The 20776-nt window shown below is 40.1% G+C and overlaps 1 protein-coding gene across 2 annotated transcripts in view; it reads left to right on the forward strand.

Annotated features, from left to right (window-relative positions):
- Nucleotides 1-20776, forward strand: part of GRXCR1 (glutaredoxin and cysteine rich domain containing 1) — a 238684-nt gene that overhangs the window by 163004 nt on the left and 54904 nt on the right. For both annotated transcript variants that reach the window (XR_009494886.1, XM_059887754.1), the window contains exon 2: nt 10781-11023. Coding sequence is in view for 1 of the 2 variants with exons in the window: in XM_059887754.1 (XP_059743737.1) it covers nt 10781-11023 (243 nt within the window). In the remaining variant the exon portion in view is untranslated. The remainder of the gene's footprint in view (nt 1-10780; nt 11024-20776) is intronic.

A 20776-nucleotide genomic window follows, 5' to 3' on the forward strand; every position in this document is an offset into this window, starting at 1 on the left:
TCTATAGAAACCAAGTATTCATGTCAGAAGAGAGATTTTTTTTTTTTGATAGAAAGGTGGCTTCCATGAGATCCTAGCTCCTCTTCTCCAAGATGTGTGACTTTAGGGGATAATGATGGCTGGTGTGTCTGTAAAGTTTTATAATTTACAGTGTCTTCAGGTGTCTTTGGGCTTCCCTGATAGCTCAGTTGGTAAAGAATCCACCTGAAATGCAGGAGACCCCAGTTTGATTCCTGGGTTGGAAAGATTCGCTGGAGAAGGGATAGGCTACCCACTTCGGTATTCTTGGGCTTCTCTTGTGGCTCAGCTGGTAAAGAATCCTCTTGCAATGCGGGAGACCTGGGTTCGATCCTTGGGTTGGGAAGATACCCTGGAGAAGGGAAAGGCTACCCACTCCAGTATTCTGGCCTGGAGAATTCCATGAACTCTATAGTCCATGGGGTTGCAAAGAGTCAGACATGACTGAGCAATTTTCACTTTCGCTTTCTTTCAGATGTCTTTTACCTATGACCCTACGACTCCCTCAGGGGCTAGATTATAGCTGTACCTATATGAGAGAAGAGAAAAAGTAATCCCAGGAAAGTAAACTGATTTCCTCAAGTTCATGCAGGTACTAAGTGCCAAAGCAATGGCTCCAGATGGATTTTCTTTCCCCTGCAACATGTTGCTTCCTAAAAAAAAGTTTGATTCAAATAATTAAAGTGTGAGTCTCAATTTCTTCCTATGTAAAGTGTGCATATGGACTAGATGGTAGTGCTAAGCCACTTTCAGTCGTGTCTGACTCTTTGCAACCACATGGATTATAGCCCACCAGTCTCCTCTGTCCATGGAATTCACTAGGGAAGAATATCGGAGTGGGTTGCCATTTACTTCTCCAAAAGTGAAAGTCACTCAGTCGTGTCCAACTCTTTGCCACACCATGGACTATAGAGTTTATGGAATTCTCCAGGCCAGAATACTGGAGTGGGTAGCCTTTCCCTTCTCTAGGGGATCTTCCCAATCCAGGGATCAAACCCAGGTCTCCCGCATTGCAGGCAGATTCTTTACCAGCTGAGCCACAAGAGAAGCCATGGACTAAATATGACATCACAAACTCAGACCTGAAGGGGCGATGCAGGCAATGTTAATGACAGATATTGTCTAGATATAAAGGAAACAGTATTAAATGTGACAGCAAGAGCCATGTGTCATCTAAAGCGAGGAGTTGCTGTCAAGCTGTTTTTGCAGAGGAAGGCAGCAAAACCAGTGTTGTCAAGTTTTCTGCTGTTTCAAGAGAAGACAAAAATCTAAATTTTCAAGTGAAATATCCCTGTGTTAGATTAATGCTAAATTGACAGAATTATGACCCCCTCTCCAAGGTCAAGGGGTGGGAGGGGGCACCTTCATTTCTATTAACTCTGATGTGCTGGAAAATCAGTATTGTTTCAGGTTAACTTTCTGGAAAAATTTATCTCTTTGGTCTGGAGGATTCATTAGGTTCATTGACTTTTCAATTAATGTCTAGGCCAACTCAGTAATTGATTTGGACAAATAGATAGCTTTTAAACCATGAAGGGAAATGAAATATAATGAATGAAATAAAATAAAATCCATTTATTTCTGTGATCTTGGAGCATTGTGAAAACAGAATACACTGTACCAAAATCTTTGTGTGAAGAGATTATGCTCATGTGTTTCTTTGATGCCACCGTGAGGGCAGCTGAACTTAAAAAAGGAGGGATTTTTATGATATCTTATATGTATTCTCTATTGTTTTCCACTCTTAGAATTGATGGCACATCCAAGCAAATTTAAGTAGTAATTTAACTCATTAAAGATATTTATTTTATGATCATCATGTAATTATAAAGTTAAACTTTGCCATTCAAACTTAGGAGGTTGATGACTTATGTGAATTTGGACTTGTTGATAATAATAATAGTGGTGATAGTACTATTGCTGTTGTGTGTCCAAAACATTTTGTAATAATGATATTAATAATAAAGAAATAACATTTATTATTTATTATGTATCAGGATTCATGTTAAGGATTTTTTAATTCATTTAATCATTTAATCTTCACAATTTCCCATGAAGTAAGCATTGATGTCTATTTTACAAATAAAAAAACTGAGACTTAAAGAGATTAACTGGTACAAGATTATGCTGTTACTAAGAGATAGATTCAAACCAAGTCTTAATTCAGTGTATGCAGAAGAGGTCAGGAGGTATTTCTTGAGCATCTATGTACCAGGTCATATTCTGGGTTCTTGTGTACAAAATGAATTTCTGCTTTATTTGTGTGTGTGTGTGTGTTCAGTCACTGAGTTATATCCAACTCTTTGTGACCCCATGGACTATGCATGCCAGACTCGTCTGTCCATGGGGTTCCCTAAGCAAAGATACTGAAGTGGGTTTCCATTTCCTTCTCCAAAGGATCATTCCAGATCAGGGATCAAACCCATGTCTCCTGCATTGGCAGGCAGATTCTTTACCACTGAGCCACCAGGGAAGCCCTTGCTTTATTTAGGTTATGTTTTATTTGTTGAGATGATAAGCCAATAAACATACACAGTAATGTGCAGCAGCACTAAGTATTCTAAAAGAAAGAACTGCATTAGGGGATGGAGGGTCTATTTTACATGGGATGATGAGGGAAGTATGTCTGAGGAGGTGATATGCAACCAGAGACACTGGAATGAAGTGGAGGGAGGAGCAATGGGGATTGCTAGGATGGTCCCTCTGATAGTCCCTCCGATAGTCCCTCTGTGGTACTATTCACTGCTCAGTTCTGGAATGGTGTGACCATTGGTTGGTTGTATTTAAGATGGTTGTGGAGTATCTTCCTAAGGCTGTAAGCAAGAATTTAGGAGGAAGACTCAGGTTAAAATTCTGGTTCTGCTCCATTTTCCTCTGAGGCATGTAGTCACCTTAAATTTACCTTCAAGTTTCAGTTACTTTGCCTATAAAATTTGGATAATAATCCTTATCTCTTATGATAGGTGAACATTACACATGTAAAGTTCCCCTCTGCAGGCCTGGAACTGTGTGTGTGTGTGTGTGTGTGTGTGTGTGTGTGTGTGTGTGTGTGTGCACACACAGGAGTCATGCAGCAAATAGTAGTTATTACAGTTATTTTATAACCCGTGTCTTACAAAGGAACATGAGAAGGTACTCATGGTGTTTGTGATCAAAGTGTGGGAGGGGGTATAGCATAGAAAATCACCATTTACCCTCAGAACTGAATAGGGAGTATGGTCAGAGTGGAGTCAGATTCAGAAACTAAGAGAAGAGAGGAGGACGGTGTGGATAAAGTGGGTTTTCACATCACAGTAGTTAAGTGAAATAATTCAAAAGGCACTTTGAAACAAGGCAGGCAGGAACTCATTTATTTATTTAAGTTTAATATTAAGAAGCATCTCAGAATACGCTTACAGCCACAGGGGTTTACAGAGTGGCATGAAGAGGGAGAGAGAGCGAGAGAATTCCTGCCCTTTACTAAGTAAGGCCCACATCCCTGCTTCCAAAGGCAAGTGTCTTGTATTTAAAATTGATTCCTGCAGCCAGCGGCTTGGCCCAATGCCTAATAATCAGGAAATCTGGGTCCAGTCCCAGCTAGCCCTCTGACATGCTGCATGGCTCTGAGCTAATCACTTCCCCTCTTTGCCTTCAGACAGAGAAAAGGTCTCTGCACCTTGTCCATGTCAAAGGAATCTTTTTAGACTGAAATTAAAAAAAGTTAAAAATGTCCCTCCTGGGATGTTGCTATTAAATGTGGGAGCATAATTTGGTAAAGAGACAAACCTCTTTAAATCATCAGTGTTATCTCACGGGCCTTGAATTAGTTCTACAGTGGTCTGTTTTGGCAATAACTTAATCCTGGGGCAGGGGTAACGAAGCAACAGCGTTGTTCAGGGGTTCTGCTTGGCTGGGTGGAAATACATGACTTTGAAGTGTATGCATCTGGGCTCCAATTTTCTAATTTTGCTGTAACTTTAACTCCATCATCCTGTTAAGGACACTTATTCTCTCTGAACCTAGGTTTCTAGATCTATAAATAAATATACTAACATCATGTAAATTATTGGGAAGATTAAGTAAATGTAAAGTTATTAGCATTATGTCTGCCATAGCAGGAGACGTGGGTTAGGTCTCTGAGTCAGGAAGTTCTCCTGAAGGAGGGCATGGCAACCCCTCCAGTGTTCTTGCCTGGAGAATCCCCATGGATAGTGGAGCCTGGAGGGTTACAGTCCATGGGGTCGCAGAGTTGGACAGAACTGAGCACGCACGCACACACGCACTGCCATCAGCATTTTAAAATGTCAGTCTTTATTATATTTTTTAGTTTTGTTTAAGAATGGAATTCCTGGAATTGTCTAGGGACCTCAATTTCAGGAGATCTTGTCAAACCAGGGCCACCTGGACAGGCAAATGGTCAAGTGGAAATAACCCACCACATCTGCCCAAGCCTTCGGAGGGGAGTCTACACCAAGCTGACCCTCTATTGGGGAGCAGTGGGGACTAATTCTTGGCCTGAGGCGGTGGGAGTTACAGTGGATGTGGGGTTCTAGAACTGTTCCTAGATGCCTAGATGACTACAAAACTTACTGTCTGACAGTGGTGATTGCCAGATAAGGTGCAGCTTGAAGATATATGTTGGCTATGTAGAAACCCTTCAGTATCATTCACAGCAAGTTCCCTCCCTTGACAACACATCTATCTTTGCTGTGGGTTGTTGTATGGCTTTGGGGCACCCTGAAGATTCATCTTTTTTTGATCAATGGAAAGGAGGCAATAGCTTGCCTTCACCTAGATTGACTCTCTCAGAACAGGCAGGCTGCAGACGCCAGTGGCTTCTTAGCGCTTTCTCAGACGCCTCCATCCTTCATTACGCTATTCCCATGGTAACACTGAGGAAGGGAGAAGAGGGACAGCTAACCACTGAGAGGCTATTTTTAGATTTCTGGCCAGATGCTTTGACAAATCTGTTGAGGGAAAGAAAATGAAGCAAGTGTAGAAGAGGATTATTTTCCCCCAAGACAATATCATTTAAAATTCATATGATAAAACTGGAAACAACCTTGAGATATCATTCAACCTGCTTCTACTTATAGAAAGATCTACTTTCAAATCATATAAAAAACTGTTCAATAAGATCATTTTTATTTACTTAATTACTTACACTTTATTTCCTACCTTGAATTTATCCCAGATTCAGTCTGAGTTCCCAGACCAAAGGAGTTGGGAATGAGAATGGAAATGATGGTTCACGGTGTGGATTACACAACCCTGAGAGCATCATTCCTTTCAGTTCAGTTCAGTTCAGTCACTCAGTCGTGTCCAACTCTTTGCGACCCCATGAATCGCAGCATGCCAGGCCTCCCTGTCCATCACAAACTCCCGGAGTTCACTCAGACTCAAGTCTATTGAGTCAGTGATGCCATTCAGCCATCTCATCCTCTGTCATCCCCTTCTCCTTCTGCCCCCAATCCCTCCCAGCATCAGAGTCTTTTCCAATGAGTCAGCTCTTCGCATGAGGTGGCCAAAGTACTGGAGTTTCAGCTTTAGCATCATTCCCTCCAAAGAAATCCCAGGGCTGATCTCCTTCAGAATGGACTGGTTGGATCTCCTTGCAGTCCAAGGGACTCTCAAGAGTCTTCTCCAACACCACAGTTCAAAGGCATCAATTCTTCGGCGCTCAGCCTTCTTCACAGTCCAACTCTCACATACATACATGACCACAGGAAAAACCATAGCCTTGACTAGACGAACCTTTGTTGGCAAAGTAATGTCTCTGCTTTTGAATATGCTATCTAGGTTGGTTATAACTTTCCTTCCAAGGAGTAAGCGTCTTTTAATTTCATGGCTGCAATCACCATCTGCAGTGATTTTGGAGCCCCCCAAAATAAAGTCTGACACTGTTTCTACTGTTTCCCCATCTATTTGCCATGAAGTGATGGGACCAGATGCCATGATCTTCGTTTTCTGAATGTTGAGCTTTAAGCCAACTTTTTCACTCTCCACTTTCACTTTCATCAAGAGGCTTTTGAGTTCCTCTTCACTTTCTGCCATAAGGGTGGTGTCATCTGCATATCTGAGGTTATTGAGATTTCTCCTGGCAATCTTGATACAAGCTTGTGCTTCCTCCCAGCCCAGCGTTTCTCATGATGTACTCTGCATATAAGTTAAATAAGCAGGGTGACAATATACAGCCTTGACGTACTCCTTTTTCTATTTGGACCCAGTCTGTTGCATGTCCAGTTCTAACTGTTGCTTCCTGACTTGCATACAGATTTCTCAAGAGGCAGTTCAGGTGGTCTGGTATTCCCATCTCTTTCAGAATTTTCCACAGTTTATTGTGATCCACAAAGTCAAAGGCTTTGGCATAGTCAATAAAGCAGAAATAGATGTTTTTCTGGAACTCTCTTGCTTTTTCCATTATCCAGCGGATGTTGGCAATTTGATCTCTGGTTCCCTTGCCTTTTCTAAAACCAGCTTGAACATCAGGAAGTTCACGGTTCACGTATTGCTGAAGCCTGGCTTGGATATTTTGAGCATTACTTTACTAGCGTGTGAGATGAGTGCAGTTGTGCGGTAGTTTGAGCACTCTTTGGCGTTGCCTCTATACTAATAATGACACTGTTCTTGAGCCTCTCAGGTAGCTCAGCAGTAAAGAATCTGCCAGCCAATGCAGGAGACAAGAGTTTGATCCCTTGGAGAAGGAAATGGCAACCGACTCCAGTTTTCTTATCTGGGAAATCCCATGGAGGAGCCTGGTGGGCTATAGTCCACGGGATTCCAAAGAGACAGACAAGACTTAGCAACTAAACAACTAGAGCAAAAATGGCACTTGCTAGGTTTGTGCAAATATCTGCTTCACTTATTTTTAAAATATGTAAACCCCTCCCATACTCCTTAAAAACCTTCAGAAATTTCTCATTGCTTTTAGATTAAAGGCCATAGATCTTTAAAGTGTCTGTAAAATACATCTATTGATCCTATATACATGTCCAAAATCATTCAGTATTATTATAATTCTGCTTCTTTGTGTTTCACCTAAGACTTGCTTTCAGAATCTCAAACATGCCATCTTCCTCCACGTCAACCTCTTTATACTTGTCTATGATATTTTTCCTCATGCTCTCTACCTAGTTAATTTCTGTAACTTCTTATCCTTTTAATCAGAGCTCAAATACCAGAAAATGCTTTCTTAACCTTTAAATAAAAAAGACCCTTCTGCCATAGTCTCTTGTAACAACTTGTGCATTTCCTTTGCAGCACTTACCAGCTTATAATTCTATATTTATTTATGTAACATTTTAGGCTTTTTTTAAATTACTTTAAACTATGAGCTCCATGTTGTTAGGAAATTATTTTGTTTGGTCACCATTATATATTTGCTGCTGCTAAGTCACTTCAGTCGTGTCCAACTCTGTGCAACCCCGTAGACGGCAGCCCACCAGGCTTCCCGTCCCTGGGATTCTCCGGGCAAGAACACTGAAGTGGGTTGCCATTTCCTTCTCCAATGCATGAAAGTGAAAAGTGAAAAGTGAAAGTGAAGTCGCTCAGTCGTGCTGACTCTTATCGACCTCATGGACTGCAGCCTACTAGGCTCCTCTGTCCATGGGATTTTCCAGGCAAGAGTACTGGAGTGGGGTGCCATTGCCTTCTCCATTATATATCTAGTGCCTAGTATATATTTGGCAACTTATTCTAATGACTGTGTAAATGACTAGCAGTTATTTTAAAGGGACATAAACCTAGGTTTTCTGCCAAGTCAAACTGTCTTTGTGACTTACCAGGGCTCCTCAAAATAGAATGTGCACCCAGATTTCCCAGAAAACTTGTTAAAGAGCAGATTCTGATTCAGTAGATCTGGGCCGCAGCTCACGATTCTGCATTTCCAACTGGTGCCTAACTAGTTCTAGAACTTGGTTGCACACTGAAATTGCCATGTGCTGTGTGCTCAGTAACTTCAGTCGTGTCTGACTCTTTGCGACCCTATGGACTGAAGCCCTCCAAGCTCCTCTGTCCATGGGATTCTCCTGGCAGGAATACTGGAGTGGGTTGCCATTCCCTTCTCCAGGAGATCTTCCTGAGTCAGGGATCAAACCCACATCTCCTGTGTCTTCTGCATTGCGGTGGATTCTTTACTGCTGAACCACTGGGGAAGCCAGAAATTGCCATAGGAATTTTTTTTAAAAACTTCAATTTTGAAGTCCCACCTTGTGATACTGATTTAACCGGTATGTGCTTGGCCTGGGTTTTAGGGATTTTTAAAAGCTTCCTAGGTTGTTCTAATATCAAATACTATTGTAGAATCATTGATTTCAGGCAACAAAGCTAATTCTCAACAATAGCTGTATAGGAATATTTTTGTTAACCTTTGCATTAGACAGCATTTAACATGGCCACCAAATAAGGATTCATAGTGTTACTGTTTCTTAAATGTATATTTCTTAGAGACACATAGGAAAGTGTTACCAAGCATTTGTTTCCTGGCAGAGAGAATCCTATGTGAGTCAGTTGTGGTGGTAGCAGAATGGTCCAATCTTAAACTTTCCCATTTCTTCACATAGGGGAGCTGTATTTCTTATCAAATATTTAAAACAATAAGTATACTATTCAAAGAAGTGAAGCATTTTGGTAGAAACAAATGCAGTTATAAGTCTTTGCAGCCAGAGGAACAATGCATAATTACCCAGATAATATCATTAGGAGGAAGATAACCTTAGTGCTTTTCCAAAAGCTGCAACATTTACCGTGAGTTCAGTGATTCCCAGCATGTCCATAAACGTATGAAGAGAATCCAGAGGCTCTTGGGCACTTGGTTACCCTCTTTGAAGATCAATGCTTCTTAATCTAAAGCATAGTAAGAATCCTCCTTTTTGTATTATTAATTTCACTAATGTTTTCCACTGATTTATTTTTGCTTGTGGTTTTAATCTTAAAAGTTCCACAATGTGGATTATAATATTTTCCAGTTATAACTTAACACAGTACTTTAAGCCCTGCAGTAGTTGTTTTCTTATTTTCTCTTACTTAATCTACTCATCAAATATGTTTGGTATCTACTGCTATTATCACATTCTACAGATGAGGAAACTGAGCTAAATGACTCAGTAACTTCTCAGAGACACAGATGGCCAGAGACATTGTCCAGGAACATACGATATAACTCCTCGGAACTCTCTCCTTTCCAGTGTTAATAAATTTCCGGTCTGTAAGCCAAATTCAGTCTTCAGTGATATTGGTCCAAGGGTCTCAATATATTTTTTAACGAGGTGCCACTATTTAGAAAGCAGAAAATTTCTTATGAAAATCCAGATGTCAGGTTTATATTTACAATAATCTTATCTGACAACACTAAGTGACATGACTGAAATCCTGAAATTGCCTGAAGCTGAGTTCTGTTTTTTCCTTTTCAAATGACACTCTTCCTGCCTCTCACTAGCACCTACCTCTTTTACTCCTGGCCTGCTCCAGTATTCATGACACAGGCTTTGCCCCTCCAGAGCTCTGGTTTTCAACTCAGCCTCTAAATTCTGTTGAGGGAAGAAATGATTCTTATGTCTTTAGTGCATTTTACCATCAGGAAAAACAAAATGCCCTCTTTCTCATTGAAGTGTAGACCATTGCATTGCCATCTTCATCACTTCATACCTTTTTAGGACTACCTGTGTATCTGCATCTGGCTGAGTGGTTCAATTTCGTTGAATACAAAATGGTGGAGCTTAGTATCCTACCTTCTGGTTCTACTATTTAGCTGCTTGGAGTGGTTTCCAATCAGAGTTTTGATTTCATGGGAGTTTACAAGTTGTGTGGTTGTCTTTCAACAACTGTAGCCCTGTGGAGACTCACATATCCCTTGAACTCAGGATATGTAGTTGGGTTCTGTTCAGCCTCCTTCAAGTAAGACTATGCTAAAGAGGAAGAGGATGATGTTGTCCTGGTGATGTCAGGACCACCTAGCTGATATGTGGCTCGCAGTGTCAGCAGGGTTTCGCAGGATTGCAGTCACTGATTTCTAATGTAGCAGGAAACACAGACAAAAAAGGATTCTCTTAGGAGTCTTCACCTTGGTTTTGAGAGTTGTTTGCCTCGATTGCAGTGTACTATTTCCTTTATTCCTTTCCTTGTCTGGCTTTTACCTGCTGCCCACCTTGGTCTTGGTTTCTATACACTCTCTCTGAGCCGCTCAACGTTTTTTCCTAGTGGTGGAGACCTCTCAATGCACATGGAAGCCTGTCACTCAGCAGAACTCACGCACACACACTTAAACCTCAGAACAGCCCTAGGATATAGGGTCTTTTACTCTCGGGAAATTGTGGCTCAAAAAACCTTAAAATTTGGTAAGTTGATTAGGAGAAGAATTTTCAAATGGTTAAATTTTAATGTTGACTATTCTGTCCCATGTTTTACTTTGGGTACAAGAGGCCACTATCATAATTGAATGATGTCTACAAAAGATGAGAAAAGTAATTTTACCATTCCTTATTTCATCACATGGCATGCCATGTGAGACATCATCAATTTTAAGGAGCACCATTATCTGATATACTACTAAGAAGAGAAAAAAATACTGTCAATTAAGTTATGTCATCTAAATTATGTTGATTGTCATTTGTATTGCAATTATAAATGTTCTAAAATATAAAGACATGTCTTAGAATTGACAAATATGGTGCTTATTCAACTTGTACACATTTAACGTGTAAGTCATTGGCTGAAATGTTAATTGTCTTAAAATAATGAGAAGAAAGCAAATGCAAAATATTTACTCTATAATGTTTTCCTTTAGCAACCATCAACTGAGCTGGAATTTGACCGGGTAGTGATTTATACCACTTGCCTTCGTGTGGTACGGACGACCTTTGAAAGGTGTGAACTAGTTAGAAAGATCTTCCAGAATCATCGAGTCAAATTTGAAGAGAAAAACATTGCTTTGAATGGTGACTATGGAAAAGAGTTAGATGAACGATGCCGGCGGGTTTCTGAAGCTCCTTCCCTCCCTGTTGTGTTCATTGATGGCCATTATCTAGGGGTAAGTGTCTGCTAAGGAAAATCTTTTTTATTGAACCCAACCAGTGTTGATACCCTTTCACTTTTCACTTTCATACACTGGAGAAGGAAATGGCAATCCACTCCAGTGTTCCTGCCTGGAGAATCCCAGGAACGGCAGAGCCTGGTGGGCTGCCGTCTCTGGGGTCGCACAGAGTCGGACATGATTGAAGTGACTTAGCAGCAGCAGCAGCAGCAGCAGTGTTGATAGAAATCTGTAAACCTATGACAAAGCAACTTGCATCATAGCTACCAGCATACTTACTGATTTTCAGAGTTCAATCCAGCAGTTTTGAGGCACTTACTTCTATCCCAAATGATGTATCACTACAGTGTTCATCCCTACAGAGTCATAGTGAGACAAAATCAGCATGGAATTGTCTTTTTGAATAGAAATACATTTTAAAAATGGTTAGTTGACTTGAGTTTTGAATTGAGAAGCTTGACATATGGGATAAAAACTTTTTTTAAGTGCAGGTAAGAAAAATGGAATATGAGATATGCATTTGTGAATTCTCCTATACTACATCATTAAGCACTCAATTTCCTACTTAATGAAACTGAGATGACAGTCATGAAATGAAATCAATAAGAAATAGGGCCTGTAGCCAGAATTTTATCTGCTTGTTATTTAAAATGATTCTTGATTTGAGGAATGCAGGAGTGTGAGACACAAATGCAGGCTTACAGTGAGCAGAGTGGAGAATTCCCAGAGCAGCAAAAAACACGACTCCTCCATTGCTCTCTGAATAACACTGTTAGCATAATAACCCCCATCCATCTATGAATGTGTGTCATCGGTAAGAAGCCCAAGAAGGGGGCGCTGGAGGGGACACTTTAGAGAGAGGGAGAGCAAAGAGCTGAGGGACGCCAGTGGCTGGGAGGTAGGGCTGACAAGGTCACTGATCAGAGAACAAAAAAAGTGAATTGCAATAATTAATTTACACGGCATTCTGTATTTTTCTTGATATTTCTGGTGCCTTGAGTATAGTGAGAAATCAGTACATATTAACTTTTCAAATCTGGTCTTAACTTTCAGGTTTCAGGGAAAGTTAGAAAAAGCCAGAGATTTTTCTTAGCAGGAAATGCTCCTGTTTGTTACAGGGAGCTTGTATCTGATGTCCTGTCTAGAGCTGTGGCTGTTAGAGGCAGTCTGCCATCTTATGGCAAGATTAATGCAGAAAAGCCATGATTCACTAGCTATGACATCATGCAGTCTTACTTTCAACCAGAGCTGGACACAGATTGATTCTGAACGAGAAGAATTTTGATTGAAGTATTGAGCCTGAGGTCCCAGAAACCCACAGCAGTGGAGCCCGAGGTCCCAGAAACCCATGACAATGGTACAGATAATAATGACAGATAAATACATAGATTTTAAAAAGCACTATAGTATACTTTCAGCTTGCATGTGTTATCTCATCTAACCATCAGTCTAACTTTAGAAATGAACTCTCTGGAACACTGGTTAAAAGGCAAGATAGCCTTGGAGTCAGGCAGCATTGTTCTGATACTTCTAATGCTGGGAAATGTATAAATCACTCTGTACCTGGTTTCCTCTTTTGTATGAGAATAATAGTAGAACTTTTCTTAGGCTAATGGTGAGGGTTTTATTATATATGTATGTATTATATTATTTTATTATTATGCACGCGTGTGTGTGCAGGGTCGCTTAGTCGTGTCCACCTCTCTGAGGCCCCATGGACTGTAGAGTGCCAGGTTCCTCTGTCCATGGAATTTTCCAGACAAGAATACTGAAGTGGGTTGCCGTTTTCTACTCGAGAGGATCTTCCTGACCCTGAAATCGAAACACATCTCTTGTATCCTCTGCATTGGCAAGAGGGTTTTTTTTTTTTTTTTTTTATCACTAGGGCCACCTGGGAAGCCCCATTATTATATAATTATATGTATCAGTTATATAATGATATAAAATATTATTCAGTTCATATGGTCGGATCAAAGTATGTTTTTAATAAATAGTAGCAATTTTCATCCCTGTTTTGAAAAAGAGAATATTCTTTTGCTCCAAGTAACATAGCTGGGTAGATGGCAGGGCCAGGACTCCATGTTAGGTCAGTCCAATTCCCCAAACCCTTGTACTTTGGCACATCACCTCAAGGAAAGTAATTGTTGTTAGTTTGTTTGCTGCTATATTCTTAGCACCTTGAACAGAGTTTGTCACAAAGCTCTCAAAAACATACATTACATGGCTGTAGGAATGATGCTATATTGTCTCTTCATATTCTTTCCTTCTTTAAGATATTCTTCCACAAGGGAAAAAATCTGAAAAACATATCCACACTGGGAAGAAAATCACTGGTAAAGGTTGTGAGATTTGCTTTTTAAACTGGGAAAAAATTCTTCTGACAATGTAAGATATTTCTCACTGTGGTGTTTTAAGTTCTGTGAAACTGCACAGTTGATCTTAGTGGGTGATCACTAAGATCACTTAGTGGTCAATAAGCTTGGCCCACCCACTGCTCTGATTTTAACCATGCTCATCTTCCTACTTCTCAGTCTAACCTGCCCAAGTGCCCTCCTGTTGTGTGTCCTTCAGTTTCAGGGATAGAGGGAGAGCATGACAGACAAAGGAGGTTGAGTGTGGAGTTCTTTCTCAATGACTTTGTCTCTGTGATCACTTTATTACACACAAAGTAACCTAGAGGTAGAAGAATCACACACATGCTACTCTGTTGCTTCTGAAATTTGAAGCTGATTCCCCAAGTCTGAAGAGAGGTCAGACACAGAGATGTTCCACCCCCGCACCCCCCCCCTCCCGCTTTCTTTTTCTGATAAAAGAGGAATTACTTCTAGATTTATAATTCAAAATGGAGATAAACAGTCCAAAACCACTTACATAACAAACTCCCCTCCTCCTGCAGTAGCCACTTTATTTAGATTCCATGCACAATTGCAAATAGAGGACATTGTTGGGCTTGTAGAACCTTTTCCCTATTTGTGCATCTGAAATGGAAGGATGCCCTCTGCTGGGTTTTGGCATGTGGTGAAGAATAATTCTGGAAGAGGATGAGAAACTGATGTTGGTAGTTTCCTTAACATCTGTGATGTTTTAAACAGTTATATAGAACCATTTGATTTACTTAACATTTAAGTAAATGAGAAAAATAAAGATGTGTGACTCAGCTGCACAAATACAACTGCCTTTAAGGATAGAGAGAGATAGAAACAGCCAGAGCCAGAGAATGAAGTAGACACAAACAGAGGGGTATGGAGACAAAGTGTGGGAGAACATGAGATGGAAAGAGAGACGAAAAGGACAAGTCACGCTACCCTATTTTACTGCCACAGACTCAGGGTGGGTGGTGCCAAAGGAGCTCAGTTGTTTTCATTGAAGGGAAGCTATCAGGGCTCCATCTGAGGGCAAGAATGGAAGAGTTGACAAGGATGCTCTTTTTGTCTGATGACTCTCTTCCCCAGCCAAACTGAAACCTGAAGATGGAAATAATGGAACAGTCAAGGGAGAGAAATTACTTTAGAAAGAAGATCTACACAGCCCTGTGATACTCAGTGGTAGAAGGGGAGTTGGTGGAGGTAGAAGCAAATTCAGCTTGGAACTTCCCTGGAGTTGCTATTGTTGTTCAGTCATTCAGTCGTGTCCAACTCTTTGTGACCCCATGGACTGCAGCACGTCAGGCTTCCCTATCCATCACCATCTCCCGGAGCTTGCTCAAACCCATGTCCATTGAGTCGGTGATGCCATCCAACCATCTTGTCCTCTCTTGTCCCCTTCTCCTTCTGCCCTCGATCTTTCCCAGCATCAGGGTATTTTCCAATGAGTCAGCTCTTCGCATCAGGTGACCATAGTACTGGAGCTTCAGCTTCGGCATCAGTCCTTCCAATGAACATTCAGGATTGATTTCCTTTAGGATTGACTGATTTGATCTCCTTGCAGTCCAAGGGACTCTCTTGGACTTTTCCAACGCCACATTTCAAAAGCATCAATTCTTCGGTGCTCTGCCTTCTTTATGGTCCAACTCTCACATTCATACACGACCACTGGAAAAACCATAGATTTAACCATAAGGACCTTTGCTGGCAAAGTCCTTGGAGTAAGTGTCCTGTTGTTTTTGACATCAGAAAATCTTGATGTGAAAAGATTATGTCCCAATAGTTTGGACATAAATAATCTTATAAATTCCAGTTGGAAATGAGTTAGAAATTATGTCTTGATTATGGACCAACCAAAAACCTCTACAGTAAGAGTCCACAAAATCCACATTGGAACATAGCTATGAAACATGTAGAATGAATCCTACATGGATTCCAAAATCCACATTGGAACATAGCTGTGAAACATGTAAAATGAAACAGGGGCCTCCTCTCTAACAGAGAGAGGAATGGAAAGGCTGTTGGTCTAGAGGGGTCTCTGAAATTAGCTGATATTGAGTTGTGACTGCTTGGAAATTCTGTATCTATTTAAAGTACTATTTTATTCAATTTAGGAATGAAGAAATTATTATTGAGCATTGCTAGTAGACACACTAGAAATATAGACTCTAGGCTAGTTTAGAGACTACTTCCAACACTTCTCTGCAGAAATGGGTCACCAAGGAAGCCTTTGCCACCATCTGGAAGTGACCAGCTCTAGTAACTTGTTGTCTTTGCCGTGGTCCTCACCAGCAAAATAGATGATGTGTTCTCCACCCTTCTTTCTACAAAATTCTCTTCCTAAGTAAAGTCTTGAGTGATGTGTATCTGTTTGTGGTCAATAAGTAAGTCACACGTGAAAGCAGTGAGAGAAAATGGGAAATGTGCTTTGTAGGTTTCTAGCCTCTACATCCCGATATTCTCTCTGTAGCACAGGAAGACAGTCTATAAAGTGATGGGGTAGGTTACTGAGTGAGACAAACCATAGTATCTGCTGGATATGCTGCTTTTATTTAGTTTTATTTTAACCAGCTTTATTGAAGTACACTTTACATTTAATAAATTGTACGCATTTAAATTGTACAGTTTAACAAATGTGTACACCCATGTATCTACAAACACATCCAAAACATACAGCATTACCATAAGCCCTCAAATATTCTTCATGTCATTTAGTAGTTAATCCCTTCCTCCTGGCCCAGTCACCTGCTAAACATGGGTCTTTGTCTTAACATAGTTTTCTATTCTTCTAATGTCTATGTCTGGTTTCATGATCAGGGTAGTGATGCCCTCATTCAAGTGAGTTTGCAAGTACTGTAGCCCCTGGAATTTTCATGTCTGGTTCTCTTTAATCCTTGATATAGAGCACCATAGCCATTTGACATCCCTTTTCTGTTTTGTGAAAGACTTCTTATACACTGCTATGTAGTGTGGGTCTGCTGTGGATGAATTCTTTCAGTATTTAAAAGTCTGAAAAGTTTTTATTTCATTTTTATCTTTAAGAAATATTTTTGCTGGATATAGAATTATAGGTTGGATTTTTTTCCAGTAGTTTAGAGGTGTTGGTCCTCTATCTTCTCACATTACTTCCAATAAAACATATGCTGTTTCCCTGATCTTTATTTCTTGGTTTGTAACATGTCTTCTTCATCACTGCCAACCCCAACTGCTTTTAAGCTTCTCTGTTTATCACCAGATTTGAGAACCTCAATTATGGTATGTCTTAGTGTAACTTTCTTCATTTTTCTTTTGCTTAGGGTTCAAGGAGATTCTTGAATCAGTTGTTTTATTAGTTTTTATCAAATGTGAAAAACTTTCAGCTATTTTTTTAAATGTTATTTTTATTTTCCCTTCTTTCTCTTTTTTTTTCAGAGGCTTTAATTACATCCCTATCAGGCTGCTTGAAGTAGTTCCATAGCTTACTTCATTTCATTTTGGGTACTTTCTATTGCTATGTCTCTTGGATTCCTAGTCTTTTCTTATGTAATATGTAATCTTCTATTACTCCCATCTGTGTGTTTTTTTTTTAATCTCAGATACTGTAATTTTTATCTTTAGACATTTGATTTCTTTAAAAAACGTATTTTTCATGTCTCTGCTTAACATGTTCAATATTTTTTTTAGCTTTTTGATCATATAATAACTTTTAATCTGTTTAACAATTTCATTATCTATGTCAGTTATGGGTTGGTTTTGAAATTCTGAGTACTGTTTTCCACTTCTTTCCCTTCCTGGTAATTTTTGCTTGAATTCCATATACCTGGTTGGATAAAAGTATTTTTATTGGGATATTTTTGTATTCCAAAAAAAAAAATATATATGTATATGTATATGTATATATCCTTGTGCTTTTTGCTGAAAGGCAGTCATGTTACTTGGAAATAGTTTGCTATTTTGGGTTTGTTATTAAGATTTTCTAGGTGTTTCAGTTCAGTTCAGTCACTCAGTTGTGTCCGACTCTTTGCGACCCCATGGACTGCAGCACGCCAGGCCTCCCTGTCCGTCGCCAACTCCTGGAGTTTTCTCAAACTCATGTCCATTGAGTTGGTGATGCCATCCAACCATACAAAACTAATTATTCCTTAGTATTACTTTGCCAACAAAGGTCCATCTAGTCAAGGCTATGGTTTTCCCAGTGGTCATGTATGGATGTGAGAGTTGGACTGTGAAGAAAGCTGAGTGCTGAAGAATTGATGCTTTTGAACTGTGGTGTTGGAGAAGACTCTTGAGAGTCCCTTGGACTGCAAGGAGATCCAATTAGTCCATCCTAAAGGATATGGGTCCTGGGTGTTCATTGGAAGGACTGATGCTGAAGCTGAAACTCCAATACTTCAGCCACCTCATGCGGAGAGTTGACTCATTGGAAAAGACCCTGATGCTGGGAGGGATTTGGGACAGGAGGAGAAGGGGATGACAGAGGATGAGATGGTTGGATGGCACCATCGACTCCATGGACATCAGTTCAGTTCAGTTCAGTTCAGTCGCTCAGTCATGTCTGACTCTTTGCGACCCCATGAATCGCAGTACGCCAGGCCTCCCTGTCCATCACCAACTCCCGGAGTTCACCCAAACTCATGTCCATTGAGTCGGTGATGCCATCCAGCCATCTCGTCCTCTGTCGTCCCCTTCTCCTCCTGCCCCCAATCCCTCCCAGCATCAGGGTCTTTTCCAATGAGTCAACTCGTCGCATGAGGTGGCCGAAGTATTGGAGTTTCAGCTTCAGCATTAGCCCTTCCAATGAACACCCAGGACTAATCTCCTTTAGGATGGACTGGTTGGATCTCCTTGCAGTCCAAGGGACTTGAAAGAGTCTTCTCCAACACCACAGTTCAAAAGCATCAATTCTTTGGTGCTCAACTTTCTTCACAGTCCAACTCTCACATCCATACATGACCACTGGAAAAACCATAGCCTTGACTAGATGGACCTTTGTTGGCAAAGTAATATTTCTGCTTTTCGATATGCTATCTAGGTTGGTCATAACTTTCCTTCCAAGGAGTAAGAGTCTTTTAATTTCGTGGCTGCAATCACCATCTTCAGTAATTTGCAGTCCAAAAAAATAAAGTCTGACTGTTTCCCTGTCTATCTGCCATGAAGTGATGGGACCAGATGAGTTTGGGTAAATTCCAGGAGTTGATGATGGACAAGGAGGCCTGGCGTGCTGTAACTCATGGGGTTGCAGAGTCGGACATGACTGAGCGACTGAACTGAACTGAACTGAACTGAACTGATGGGGCTGTGATCTTTTGATAACTTTACTCAATACCCCAGTCTGGCTGGTGAAAACAGGTGGTATTCCCAACCCTTCCCCCCAGTACTGTCACTTTTCATACTTCCAGGTGGTTCTTTGCTGGCCTTGAGTAGTTTCCTTACATGGATGTACTAAACATTACTCTGCTGAACTCAAGCTGGGCCCTCTGCCCATCTCTGGAGTTCTCTGTGAAGCTCTTTACTCTCTGTCCTATGAACGCTAGCCATCTTAGCTTCCTGGGCTCTAGGTCTATTTCCTTAACTCAAGGAATCTACCTGGTTCTGTTTAAACTCCCCCTTCTTGAATATAACTTGAATAGCTATTATGATAATAAGCCTGGGAGTTCATAGAACTCACTCATTTACTCCCTGCCTCTCAGAGGTCATAGTTCTTTGTTGTTTAATGTTTACTACCATATAAACAATCCATTAAAAATCAATGTGCTGTGCTTGTGCTCAGTCGCTCAGTTGTGTCTGACTCTTTGTGACCCCACAGACTGTAGCCCACCAGGCTCCTCTGTCCATGAGGATTCTCCAGGCAAGAGTAGTGGAATGGGTTGTCATGCCCTCCTCTAGGAAATCTTCCCAAACCAGGGATCAAACCCAGGTCTCCCGCTTTGCAGGCAGATTCTTTTACCATATGAACCACCAGGGGAGCCCATTAAAAACCATTATACTGTTTATCAAAATGAATCATTAAGTGGTCCACTTTTAGGCAGTATAACAAAGAGAAATTTTCAGGCTTGATGTCCATGCCATTTATGAATTACATTTTTCTGAATAACAGTGACTTATTTTTACAAAAAACATCTCTAAACAAACAAAAAGTCCTGAAGCCTTAAAAATTAGGGGTTTTATCTTTTCTCACATAAAAAAATGTACAGGAAGATGCTTCTGAGAGGGTATAAAGTTCCATGATGTCACCTAAGACCACTTTCTATTTTATAGTTCTTAGCACATACCTTCTATCTTTGAGGTTTAATGGACCTAATGTTCCTATAATTAATATAAGTATTGATATCACACTTGCATTCTAGGCAGGATGGGAATGAGAAAGAAAAGAAAAGAGAGAAGTACATTCTAGCTAAAGGAGTGCCCTTTTAAATAATCCATCCAGAAATCTCACCCAACTTTGTTTTTTATTATTCACCTTTGTTGCAAAATAGAATTGTACTCTTCCAGAGGGACACACTGATATGTTGAGAAAAAATCCAGGTTTTTCTTAGAATAAAGTATCATGGATATTGAGTAGGAAGTTAGTATCTGCCACACTGAGCAAAGATCTTTTTGAGTAGTTGACTAGAATAAGCTTCTTCAGGTTGCATGTTTTACACTAAGTGTTTGCTTGAATCAGACAACTCCCTAGTATGCATTCTGTTAAGGAGGGTTGCAGAGATGGTGGACAGATGGGAGGGAATCCTTGGTAAATTTGGTGTTTCTTTATGGGAATGCATTATATGCAATAATAACTATTTTCATAAACCATCAATGTAAAAGTGCTTTGTTAGGTTTTGAAACTCTTTGGTTTTGAACCTCTTTAAAATATTTACCATATACCTGTGAGAAGTGGTTTATAAATGTTAGAGTTGTATGCTTTGAAAATCTGTTGAAAGTTATAGACCACCTCACTGTACATAAGATACAATCTTCTTTAAATATCAAGGGTTTCTGAGAATTTATCTCTAGATAATTAACTTTTCATTAAAAGGAGTACTTTCAAGATGGTGCCTACTGAAGTATACCCCTGCTTCTTAGTTACCTTGAGTATTTTATCAAGTAAGCAACTCACTTCATTATAAGTAATTACCATCATACCTGATTTAGATTCTTTAGCATTTAATTGTGGAATAGATGAATTTTAGATCTTTATTTTTTCCTTTTTCTTTGAAATTCATCCTTTTGGTCATTTCCTTGATTATTAACATTTTCCCCAGAGATCTGGATGAAAGAAGAATCCCTTGAGCTTTCAGATCTACTTATTTTTCATGGACCTGATTTGGTAATAGGTACAGCAGATATTCAATCTTTAAGCATCCTTGTGCAGAGTCATGGAATATTTGTTCCTAGCCTGTTCACTCTACTTCAGAAAGTACAGGAT

The sequence above is a fragment of the Bos taurus genome, chromosome 6 (assembly GCF_002263795.3).
Source record: "Bos taurus isolate L1 Dominette 01449 registration number 42190680 breed Hereford chromosome 6, ARS-UCD2.0, whole genome shotgun sequence".
Lineage (NCBI taxonomy): Eukaryota > Metazoa > Chordata > Mammalia > Artiodactyla > Bovidae > Bos > Bos taurus.